We start from the raw sequence: 13,654 nt of genomic DNA, 5'->3' as shown, positions 1-13,654 counted from the left end.
GTGTGATCGTATAAATCACCTTTCACGACATAGTAAAAAATTAATTCAATCATCAAAATAAACATCAATTTAGCAGTTGACATATGTGAAATTAAAAGCTATGTGTAAAATGACACGTTATCTGAAAAATATTTGATTATCCTCCAAAGAAGGCCAACATACTAAAACGAAAAATATAAGGTTTGAGGAAGTGGTGCGGTAGAGGGAGCGCGGTTTTGCCACATAAGCAGCGAACACCGCCCCCAGGGTGCGGTTTGGGTGCAGTTCGAACCGCAGTAGGGCAAAAAATGACCGCAGCTTGTGATTGGGTGGGGATAATTTGATTAGCTTGTGATTGGTTGGGGAGAAATTAAAGTTTTTATTTAAATTTTTTTTAAAAAAAATAAAGTGTGACACCACTCCTTGGGTGTGACAAAGAACCGTACTTTTGTGGTAAAAATGATGTGGCGCTTACGTGGTAACGAAGAAAGTGCGGTTTCGGTGACACCACACCCTCCAGCCTAATGGTTATATGTCAAAGGAATGAAAATAACAAGATAAAGGTTGTATGTGGGATTAAATAATGAGGTGCCGTAGTGGCATAGTTTTAATTTTTTTTTTTTTTAAATGTGAATGTTATAGGACAGTTGTGGTAGGGTTCTATTTCAAGTCTTTTGATCCCATGGATCTCTAAAACATAAACAACATAAATAAATAAAAAAATTTAAAATCAAATAAAAAAATTTAAGTATGTTTGTCAAATTATTGTGTAGAAACATTCAAAGTTTGAGGGTTTAAGTTGAAACTAATATGTGATGTTATTGGGTTGGCTCGTGAGTAATGAGTAATTTCAACTTTAATATGTTGACACGGTATAATATTGTATTAAATGATATGCTTGCTACTTGCTAGTCAAATATATAAGTAATTAAGTATGTTTGTTCAAACTTAATAATTGATATTTTGGCCTTTTTATTCAGTCGTTAAGGAGAAGGTTGTGTTTTTTATGTTTGTTGTTTAGTTAAGAGAGGCATTAATCATGCCCAACATGCATCGTTTCTTTATTGTTTTCAAATTTTTATATGATATCTTCACTAGTAGACGATTACGATAGATCTCTTATTTATTTAAGTCGTTCAATATGTTATTTTTTGGGCTGTGTATTAGACTTAATAGTTTGGAAATGAAACTTATTTGCAAACATTTATTAGAGTTTAGAAAAATTAACTTCCGTATGTTTTAATGTTTTTGAAAATCATTATATTAAATTCTTTTTGAATGATAATTTGGTAATCTTAATTTTAAATATGAGTTATTTACTAAAATAACATTAAATGTGAGCTATTTACTAAAATGACCAAGAAGAATAAACTTTCAGGTATTTAAAAATTCAACACCTAACAACTTCATGATTACACTTTTTTTTTTAAAATAGGACAAATGTTTTAACACTCCGTTTTAGAATGATTAACATGTTAATTATTTTTTTATTTTTTTCGTAAGCACTAGGTATATCACCAACCTGTAATGGAGTTTTCATCTACGAATAAAGTTGATAAACATATTATGACAAAGTTTGTATTTTAGCAAGCACAACAAATATTACAATTCAATCATATGAAAATCATAAATGACATGACTTTTTTTTAAACAACTGAAAGATTATATTAACACATTAACAAAAGCTAATAAAAAAAGGTTACAAAAGATTAGACATAATAGGGTTTTGTAACCAAGACACCCAACTAGAATTAACATTGAGCTTCTTATTCCTATACACAAACCAAGAGAACGAGTGCAAGTCCAAAACCACATTGTCATAATAATAGCTTCTAATGCCATGCATTTTATATTCGATAACTAGAATGTATAAATCCAAGTTACCATGTCCTCTACACAGTGGCGGATGCAGAGCATTTTCGTAGGGTGACACTAAAAAAAATTTCCAAATAAATCTATATTAGTAGTGTCACTCGTATTTTAAGCTGGTACAACCAATAGAAAAAACATTAAAAAAACATTAATTTTTTTTACACTACGTGCCAGCGTCGAAGCATTGTCCCAGGACCGTTGGGACCACACTAAGGTCCGCCACTGCCTCTACATCTACTAAATCAGAACAAGTAACACCACATTCATGTGAAAGCCCACAAAACCGAAGCCACTTCACAAGTGATAAAAATATGGGAACCAGTTCCAATTTGGTAAAAGCCTTTACCCTGGATAAGCTAGCTAGATAATTCATTTGAGAAGTTTTGGAAGTGGTTTGAGTTCCAAAGAATCAGCCAAGAAAAAGTCTGATTTTTCTTTCGAGTTAGAGAGTTACACAAGCCGTGTAAGATAATCCTTGAATATTTACTCAGTCATGGACTCTAACGCCCAACAAGGTGAAAAACATGAGTTTTGATACTAAGTTAATGTACTTTGGGTTGTTTGCTTCTAAACCTTCCGAATTAACCTTATGAATGCATTAAGACCTATCATCTTTGATTATTATATTAACCTAACTTATTTCCTTCATAGTCTAGTGCTTAAGATTACTTAATGCTTCAAGAGCTTGACGAAGCACACATGAAGACATCAAACTCTCAAATCAAGTCATAAACTCTATTTAATCTTATGGATTCATCTAGGTTGTTACTAAATGAGTTCCATTCATGTTAAGACCTTAACAACATGTTTGAACATCTACTTAATACTCAATTCCATTATCGATCAATAATTTTCCAAGCTGATAATAGAAATTCAAATCATTAAAATCATTGTTTATTAAAATGCTCACAATTTCTTCCAAGTGGCATTTCCATCAGCCTTGCATCTAGATTTCATTTTATATATTCAAATGATGAATTTAAACTAGATCATTGATATATATAGTGGGATTTGAAACTACTTAAATCTAGGTTCAAAATCCTCACTCTAAATCATGAGACTCTAACATTGATTTAACACTTCAATCAAAGATCAAATAAGGTTGTTATACTTGAGTTATGATTAATAGAGTTAAATTTGAATTCAAAGACATAGTAGTAACTAGATAAGTTATCACTTCTTTAGATGAAGCTTAATTTTTCATTTTTATCCCAATTATTCCCATTTCTAGGGTTTGTGAACTCCAAATTCTTCATGTCGTCAAATCAAACAATAACGAAGAACATTGTTGCTAGATTAGAACATACATAATATTTGTAACTTAGGAACACAAAGCAATCCACAGTTTACCCTAGATTCTCGAATTTGAGAATAACTCAAACCCTAGGCTCATAAAATGGAGGATATATAACTTGAGATTTATCTCTTAAAGGCCTCTAACGTTGAGTTTAACAACTAATGTTCAAATTACACTTCAAAATTGCTTTAATGTTGAGATTATGTTGAGATTTATCACATTTTTGTTCTTAATAAACTCCAACTGTATTTCCTTCGATTATGAATGTATATCCTTCACTTACTCGTGAAAAACATATCTTTATAGCTTTGTAGACTTAGTTCATCGTCCATCCATGTAAAATATATAACAAATAATTTTAGTTTATTTCAAATTCATTGTTGTAACTTGTAATCGACCAATTATGATTCAACCTTACAAAAAAAACTTGTCAAATCCAAAAAATAAAATGTTTTCGAACATACAAAACCGACACATATTAAAAGAAATTCCACTAATAACGATAAATTTATAAAGATCACGATAAAAAGGTTAACACATTACAAGTAAAAATCAAATGATTTCAAACTTAAGCCATATCACTAATACCTTATTCAAACTAATACCTTATTCAAAGACACAAGACGACAAACATCATAAAGTTAACACAAACACCACATAAATATCTACAAACAACAAAATGTTTTTAGTAAAATCGTCAAATTGTATCCAACCTACCACTGAAAAAGAGTTGACTTTTGGTCAAACCTTCAACGCATTAAAATCTGGAATGCTTCATTATCTGTCTCAATTTCATACTCATATCCAAGCTCATTTGCAACACCCCGAAACTCATTTAATTCACTTGAACAAACCTGAATCCCAACCAAAACATTCGCCCCCATTTCACCCTTTTCACATATTAAAAAAAAAAAAAAAAAAAGGATTAGAATCACCATTCAGTCATTCACCACACCAACATCAAAACTCAAAAGGGCAAAATCGGAATAAAAAGATATTTTATCAAACCTGTGCTCGGTAATGAAACAAGCTAATATTCCATCGCGGACTAAACCCATGCAAAAATTTCATCAACGCCCCTGGCCTCTCCGGAAATACAAACCGACAAAGTAGCTCGTTTTCAACATTCGTTCTCCCTCCCATCTGGAAACCAAGGGTATTTTAGTCTTTTTTTTTCATTTATAAAAACTCAAACAATCAGATAAAAAAAATAAAGTATGTTGCTATTATTAGGTATTACCAGATGGCGTAAATGATCCTTAACCATGTCATTATTTGTAAATTCCATAGTTTTTAATTCATATGATTCCATTCTCTCCACCATTGCTTGAAGCTCAAACTTTGTATGTAGCCCCACACTATATAACAATCACATGTCAAAATATAAATTTAAACTTTTCTCAAATTAAAAAAAATAAAAAAAACATCTTTAACCTGTATAGAACTAAAGCTTGTTTCTCTCCAGAATCATATCGATACTTGAACTCAGTAATATTCATCGCCCCTATCTGCCACCACAATTATTTTTAATTATAAAAAAATAAAAAAATAAAAAAACGATATTTCGTTATTTCGTTATTTCATTATTTAGTTAATTACCAGTTCACAAAACTGTTTAAAGCTTCCGGGTTCTTCCGGAAGGAAAGTTGCAAGAACAGCCTCCCGTTGCCTACCAACATTTGCAAGCTCTGTCACCAACCTTAATCTATCAAAATTCATGTTGGCCCCACTTGTTATCGCAACAACGTTAATATCTTTAAGGTTATAATATTTGCAATATGCTTCAGCTCCAGCAAGTGCTAGAGCCCCTGCTGGTTCTAGAATACTCCTTTTCTCCTCAAACATATCCTACATCACAAATTTAAAAAATAAAATATAAAAACATTAAAAAGATCTGAAACTTCTAATTGTGGTATCAAATTCAAAGATACTGACTTTTATGGATGCACAAATGGCGTCACGTGTGACAAGAACAACTCCATCAATTAACTCTCTGCATAAACGAAAAGTTTCTAGACCAACTTCTTTTACAGCGACACCATCTGCAAAACCTCCAACTTGGTCAAGCATTATGCGTTGACCATGGTGTAATGATAACGCCATTGCGTTTGCATCAGCTGGCTCTACGCCAATGATTCGTACCTATTAAAAAGATTTCAGAGAATGAGAATTTTTTTCGTTTGTATGAGATTTAGGGTTTTGGTTTTACCTCTGGTGAAACTCTTTTCACGTAGGCGGCTATACCTGCAATTAAACCGCCACCACCTACAGGGACGAAAATGGCGTGAATTGGACCTTGCATTTGTCTCACAATCTCCATTCCTACAGTTCCTTGGCCCATTATGATGTCTGGATGATCAAATGGAGGGATGAAGGTTCTTTTTTCGTTTTCGCCTCTTTTTTTCGCGTATGTTTGTGCTTCATCGTATGAATCGCCTTCAAGAACAACTGTTGCACCTAATCTTTTGACAGATTCCCACTAAATGGATCGTTCAAGAATGGTGGAATCAGTAGGGATTAGAAGGTGAAAACAATATGAAGAAGGAAAACAGAGAAGAAAATGGAACCTTGATTCGAGGTGTGGTTACTGGCATTACAATCACTGCATCACAGCCTAGTGTTTTGGCTGCTAATGCAACACCTTGAGCATGATTTCCTGCTGATGAACAGATGACTCCTTGTGCTAATTGTTCTTTTGGGAGTTTTGCCATCATGTTATATGCTCCACGAAGCTTGAATGAGAAAACCTGAAGCATAAATCACAAATCATCAATTCAGTATGCTAAACTAGAAACTTTCAATATGAACAGATGAATAGCATAAATAAGAACATATTGATGTTTGTGAAAGTTTATTATGACTAATTTGAATTGAAATATGTGCGAAATCGTGTTTAGATGTGTGCTTACAGGTTGAAGATCTTCTCGTTTAAGCCAGATGTTGACACCTAATCGTTCTGAAAGCTTAGGGGCGAGCGATAACGGAGATTCAATTGCAACGTCGTAAACTCGATTCGACGACAAAATATTCGTCAAATACTCCATTTCACTCAAAGCACCATTACCTTCCTCCACCTTATGGTCCGGAACAGCGCCCAACAGGCCTGATTCGTACTGCAATGAAGAAGGAGAAACTCGAAGCAACGGCGGTGGTTGTTCTCGGGTCCGCAACACTGCAGTCGTTGGCCTCGCCTCCTTTGTTAACAAATCGATATCCGCCTTTGATTTGGACATGGTGGCGGAGACGGAAGGTCTCCTTCTCCTGGTCGTGTTAACATTTTGCAATATGACGCCATTGGTGGGGATTTTGACGTAAGGAGTGAAACACAAGGCTTCCATTTGAGCTCTGGTTAGGTTTCCGGTGGCGGAATGCGGTGGTGTTGGCAGTGGAGACGAAGTCGGAGGCGGTGGAAGAAAAAGCTGATGGTTTCGACTTTCGACACACCGAATGGACACCGAGGGTTCCTGGATTTTGTAAAGGGGACATGTGGGTGATGGTCGAGCCAATAAGATGTTGACACGTGAGATGGCTGTTGAAAGACGACTAGCCGCCGGTGTTTTCTTTATGTTTCACGAACTTATTAAATTTAAAGTTTGTCATGAACTGTGGGCTTGCCTAAGTATTTAATGGGCTAAACGAGGCCCACATTCTAATCATGATGCTAAAAATCAAGATTTTAATTTGATTAGTAAAGAATAATTTAGATTGTGACTTTGAGCTTCTTGTTCTCTTACTTATCAATATATTATCAATATATTGACTATAGTTAAAAAAAAATTAAACAGAAGTATGGAATAACTATATGCAATCAAGTTTAAATTAATAGTTCAAAACCTATTTGTCTAAAAAAAATAACATATATTTTTATAAAATCATAAAACATGAAGGACGTGTTTGCCACGGAACTTTTGGAAGTGTTTGTGAGCTTCTAGCTTTTAACTTTTGATAAAATGCTCTAGTTTAAAAAAAAAGTTTCGTTTGGCAGTATGAGTGTTTAGTTTTTAATTTAAACAAAACGCTTCAAATCTAAAAGTTACTTCATGTAGCGTTTAGCAGAACGCTACTAAACTTTTAAAATCAATTTCCATAATTACCCTTAAAAATATATTTATATATTTATTTATTTTTCATCAATTGTCTTTTTATGTAATTTTATATATTTCAAAAGTTTCCAGCTACTTTTGTCAAATACTCATATAACAAATAAAAGCTACAGCTTCCCGCTACCAGCTACCCGTTACATGTTACCCGCTAACCGCTTCCAGCTAATAGCTACTTTTGTCAAACATTCCTGAACACTAAAACTAAAAGACCGATATCAAAATTTCAAACACATGATTATATAGGGCATGTTCGATTAGTTAATAGCGGGTAGTTGGTACCTTGTAGCTCGTAACGTTTTGTTAAACGCTGCATGAAGTAGCATTTTGATTTTTAGCGTTTTGTTTAAAATAAACGCTAGAAGCTTGTAGTGTCAAACAAAACTTTCTGTTCAAAATGGAACGTTTTGTAAAACGCTAGAAGCTAGAAGCTCTCAAACACTCTATGTCGAACACGCTCATAATCCAATATACTTTATTTAGAAATTTTAATTTAATTTTATGCTCATATATTTTAATAGATAGTTAAATAAAAGATGTATTCGCATATTTATAAATGAATCTTTATAAAAATGTATAAAACAAATTAAATTTAACTAGAAAAACTAATGTTAAAAGAGACTAATAAAATAACTAAATTATAAAAATTATATATTTTTTCTTTTGGAACGGGAACTTCCCTAACGATGGTTTTCAAGTCAGCTTTCACACACCGACAAATTGCGAACGATTATGTTAACTTTGTGAGACTGTGAGATTAAATCTAAAAATAATTTTAAAATACAAAATAAAAGGAAAAATCCAAAAATTCTTTTTTTTTTTCAATTATCTTTCTACTCTCTAGGTGATTATTTAATAAATGTGATACAACAAATACTTTCGAATTTATTTATTTATTTTTTTCTTATCCAATTATCGCAAAAAGATAGAAGCTATTCAAGCTAGGATTCTATATGTTAAATATAATATTTTTAATTTATTTTTCTTTTTTTCTTAAAATGCATATTCATAATTTTAAAATACAAAATAAAAGGAAAAATCAAAAAATTCTTTTTTTTAATTATTATTATTTTCGGAACTCTATTTACCTAAAAAATATTAAAAAAAATAAAAAAATTACTGTTTTTTTTAAAATACGTGACACTTAAATTTCTAATATAATTTTAGAATGTTTAGAATATTCTACTAGATTTACCAGATATGTAGAATATTCTAAATATTTTACTAAAATATGTAAAAATGTTTTTTTTGTATTTATTTATTTATTTTTTTTGTATTTTATTTATTTATTTATTTATTTTGGAAAATATATATTCCGAAAATAATATTGGAAAAAAATAGAAAATTTTAAATTATTTTGCATTTTAAAAATGTTTTTGTTTTATCTGTTAAATGAGTGGCTACGATTGCGTTTCACGGTCTCATAAAATTAGACCGTCTCACATTAACCTAACCCTATATATATATATATATATATATATATATATATATATATATATGTATATATATATATATATATAATTAGGTTCATATATGAACTTTAAATACTGTACGAATGTATGACCTAATACGAGCCATGGATCAAATTCAATCTGCCAAGATAAATTCAAAATTTTTTTTAATCAATTTAGCAGTTATCTAATACGATTAAGGAAACTAAAGATGCGTTACATTTTTTGATCATTTTTTTTTTCAATTCATCTTATTTGATTAACATCTTAATTGCATGGTAAGAAGTATATTCATTCTCCATAAGAATCGATTTACATAACTTCAAATAAATATCGTATTTTTCTGATGGATTTTTATAATTTGATTTGCATTCAAAACAATTTATAGATGAACATTTGTTAATCTGATTCAAAAAAGCAGAAAAATTCAAACCAATTAAGATTTCCGTTTTTTCCATTAACTTTAAAGGTTTTAGGTTTTATTCAAGTTACGATTGCGGTAAATCATTTATTCATAATATGTGAAATTTACCTGTTCATTCTTAAAGAATATATTAATGATATATTATACTGTTTAACTCATTTTTTTTCATATTGAAATTCTTTCAGAATTTTGAATGCGTACATATTTATTTAACTATTCTTAAATATTTAGTTCTAAATTTTTCATAAATTATTGTCATTTTTTTATAGGTAAGACTTTTGAAACGCCCATTCTTCAAGAATTATACTAACAAAATTTATACTTAACTATTTATTTTTTTAGAATGTTGCTCATAAATACATATTCTTATAGAATATTATTGTTTTCATCCCTTTTATGAATTTGAGGTGACGTTTTTTAATATTTATTCATTCTACAAGTTTTTTTTATAAATAAGTTAATTACATGTCAATTCTAAAAGAATATTCAAATTCAGTATATTTTTTGTGCAAGCGTTTTTGTCAAGAACCAATGATGTATTATATTCTTAAAGAACTTATAATATATTATAATTTTTTTTTGTGTATTCTAACAAAAAAAAGATGACATGTTCTTAAAGAATATAGTACACAAGTTTGTAGATATTCTTTAAAATGTTTTATATATTCTTATTTTATGTTATAAAAATGGTTTTCATTTTCTTATTATAAATTTTTTTATTTTATTGTAATATATTTTTTTCAAAGAATGATATGTTATTGTCTTATATAAGAGACGTATTCTTTAAGAATGTTACTTCTCAAAAAGTTATATCTTGTAAGACCGAACGAATCAAAAAACCATTAAATAATATAATATTTTTCAAGAATGAAAGAATTAACATATGTGTTGAATGAAGACGTATTCTCAAAAAATCCGATTTAAAATAAATGTAATTAATAAAATATAAGATTTGACTTGATTTCTATTAACTAATTTTAAGTCATTGCCTAAATATTAGATACTTTTCATATCTTTCTCTTTATAAAATGTAATAAATGTCATTATAATTAATAATTGTAATTATATAGTACATGATAATCTATTTTAATAATATGTACCCAAAATTACATCCATTCAGTCTTTTTAATCTAATGAATAGAATTTGGTCATACATTCATACAATATTTATCATTCACATTTGATCCTAACAATATATATATATATATATATATATATATATATATATATATATATATATATATATATATATATATATATCGTCTTCTTCATCGAAGGTGTTCGAGTCAATTTTCTTTTTTCCGAAAGAGAGTACTCAAGTTAGTTTACGTACACCACAATTAATTCTCATGTAAACATTCACACCTCCATAGTGTTTCACCGGTAGGCCACTACTCAGGTGGTTAAATAAGCTCTTCTTTATATCACACACCATTGTAAATAATGTAGAGGAAGAACCAAGGCTAGAAAGAGTGACAAAGTGAGATTCCCATAATTTTACTACACCTTAAGAAATCTAGACGACAACAGGTTACTCGTCGAGATGCAAATTCACTCGTACGAACACGAACACACAAAGATCAGCAGTTTTGGCGGATGACCGGAGTGATTAGTTGTGACTTGTGACCGATTATTGAAGAGGAGAGTTTAATAATTTGATAGTTATTAGGATTTGATTTTTTTATAAAAGTTATGATAATTTGATAGTTATTAGGATTTGTGAGTTTTTGAAAATAAAATGTTTCAAATCTTTTATATCGTTATCAAATTCAATTTAGAGTAGTATTTGTTATACTTTTATGTTATGATTTTCTTGTATGATTACATGCGCGTTTTATCAGGGATTAAAATGCTTTAAACACTTTGATCATCTCACATTAAGTGTTTATTATAAAGATTAAACTTTTTTGATACATCAAAACATGATGATCAAAAGCTTTGTAACCCAACAATATAAAGGTATTGTCATATCTTTTTGAGGTTGATGAATCAAGTCACGTTTGGAACATAAGTGGATTTAGTTTAGGAGTAGATTAAATTTCTCGTTTAAAAAAAATCAAAACATGATGGATATATCTAATGTCAATGTTTTAAGGGTAAAACCTAGAAACTTTGATGAAAAACTATCCCATGACTAATTTAAAGGCGAATATGATATAGGAAGTAGCCCACCAACTATCATGGACCCCATGTTTTGTCCGCGTAACGAATATATAGTGAAATGTGACTTAGTCTCCACAACTTAACTACTGCAACGGTCACCCATTAAATGGATTTAACCAGTCTGTGTATCAGGCCAATATTTTCTCCACTTGTGTGTACCATTGATCTTCTTAGCTCAGGTAATGGCAGGCTGCTCTTGACGGGTTGAATCCGACATTATGTAATAAGAAACGACGCCTTACATTATACACACACACACACACACACACACACATATATATATATATATATATATCCAGCGTACCGATGCAGCAACGGGAAAGTTATAATCAGCCACAACAACTGCCACCACCACCACCACCTCTACCACCAACCAACCTTACCACTACCACCTCTGTCACCTCTACCACCACTGCCTCCGCCACTACCACCTCCTCTGCCACCAACCACCATAATCATATATTATTAATCCGTTTCTGAATTGAACAGAAATATATGTATAATCATATATGATTAGGCATATATGTATTAACATGTACGATCGTATCTGATTATACTTTTCACCATATAATCATTTATGAGTGGGTATTATCCAGCCACGCTAGTATGCTGAAGCGTTAGAGCAACAAATAAGAAATATTTGGCTGAGGTTGAATCTAAATATCTTTATTTTTTTCATAATGGAACCGTCATATCTCTCTCTCTCTCTCTCTCACTATATATATATATATATATATATATAGGTTTAGGTTCTATGGAAAACAAAAAACCCCTAAAAATGCATAAAAAAATACTTAGAGAGCACAAGACTTTTTTTTGAATTTTTTTTATAAAAAATCGCAACTTTTTATAAAAATTCGCTGAAAAAAAATATATATATATTTTTTTGTAAAAAAAAAAGTTCATATATATATATATATATATATATAGAAAGAGTATTCCAATGTTTAAATTATGTTAATTCATCATTTCCCTAATCTAGACCTCGAAATAAATGATTACTCCAATAGATAAACTTTACTCAAATAGTTCTTTTTTATAAATTTAGGTAATTTATCTTCATTTATATAAATGTTTTATTAAAATCCTTCATTAGCTGCTGGTTAAACAAAAATCATATTTAATACGAAAATTTAAATGCAACTAAATGGATCTTTTTTTATATGTATAAAATACAAAAATATTATTTTATAGTTACAAAATAAAATAAAAACATTAAAAATATTATAGTATCGTTATAAAACTTATATTTTATAACGAGAAGTCATCCAATATTTAATTAAAATAATTAATTAGTAAATATAAAAAAAAAGTTAAATTATAGTTAAAAGAAAAAAATAAAATATGATTGAAGTAGAAAGGGTAATATGTACAATTTATGAAAGTATAATGATCACTTAATATATCTTGAGTGATCAAATAAAAAAGCAAAAACATTGTATTCCAATAATATTAAGTATAGGGGTGTGTATGGATGATTTGGTTCGGTTATATGTTAAACTCAAGTCATAACCATTGCAATTGGTTAATCTGTTTTAGTAGTAGTTATGATTATTCATGGCTATGGTTAATGGTTTTACTCGGTTAAATGTTTTGGTTAATGGTTAATATTGTGTAACCATTATGATAAAAAAAATTAATATCAAAATTGCAAGTGGATTTATATAAAATGTCAAGAAAAAAGCCAACTCCATTGCTATAAAAACTAAAAAGTGAAATTAAAAAAGTAAGTTGCTAAAAAATGCGAAAAAAATACAAAAGAGAATAATAATCATCCGCAAACAAACATCTTACTTTCAAAAATGAAAAAAAAATGCATTTTACCTTAAAAAATGCATATGGTTCCTTCACTATTCATCTATAAGGTCGGACGATGTGAGTGAGGGAAATGGTGCGAGAAGCTTTTCCTCTCACCAGAACACCGCTTATTGACTGTGGGAAAGATGGTGAGGGAATTAGGTGAGAGAGCTCATTGTCGCACTCTTTCTTTCCTATTTCTATTAGCCAACTTTTTTTTATCAATTTTAATACTTATTAAATTATATACCTACTAAAAATTATAAAAAAAAGTATCAAAACTAATGGTTTTTAATTTCCTACAAAATGAATATAATATTTGCAGGATATATATATATATATATATATATATATATTAAAAGAAAATAGAAAAGTTTTACAATTATTCCTTAGGTTTAAGTGAAGAAAAGAAAAATCATAAAAAAAACCGATTCATCAATATTCAAAGAAACAACAATACACATAATGATTGCGTAATTAATAATTGTGGTATCTTTGTAGGTGTATTAAAGAATTGTGATAGTCCTTATGTTATTTTTTCTTTGTATGTGTGCATTAAAGCATTTAGAAT

At 29.7% G+C, this 13,654-nt stretch overlaps 1 protein-coding gene across 1 annotated transcript; it reads right to left on the bottom strand.

Moving 5' to 3' along the window:
• Window positions 1–3,636: 3,636 nt before the first annotated feature.
• On the bottom strand, window positions 3,637–6,611 carry LOC145000522 (threonine dehydratase 1 biosynthetic, chloroplastic-like). Its single transcript, XM_078959763.1, has 9 exons — window positions 6,058–6,611; window positions 5,716–5,895; window positions 5,358–5,627; window positions 5,084–5,290; window positions 4,748–4,996; window positions 4,583–4,656; window positions 4,389–4,506; window positions 4,157–4,291; window positions 3,637–4,038 (listed from the first exon to the last, which is right to left on the bottom strand). The coding sequence occupies exons 1-9, from the start codon at window positions 6,484–6,486 to the stop codon at window positions 3,898–3,900; spliced, it is 1,803 nt and encodes a 600-aa protein (XP_078815889.1). The 5' UTR covers window positions 6,487–6,611; the 3' UTR covers window positions 3,637–3,897.
• Between the last annotated feature and the right edge of the window lie 7,043 nt (window positions 6,612–13,654).

The sequence above is a fragment of the Lactuca saligna genome, chromosome 6 (assembly GCF_052625555.1).
Source record: "Lactuca saligna cultivar CGN05327 chromosome 6, ASM5262555v1, whole genome shotgun sequence".
NCBI classification, from domain to species: Eukaryota; Viridiplantae; Streptophyta; class Magnoliopsida; order Asterales; family Asteraceae; genus Lactuca; species Lactuca saligna.
Note: the sequence above shows the minus strand (reverse complement) of the source record. Positions and strands in the feature narration are given on the sequence as shown.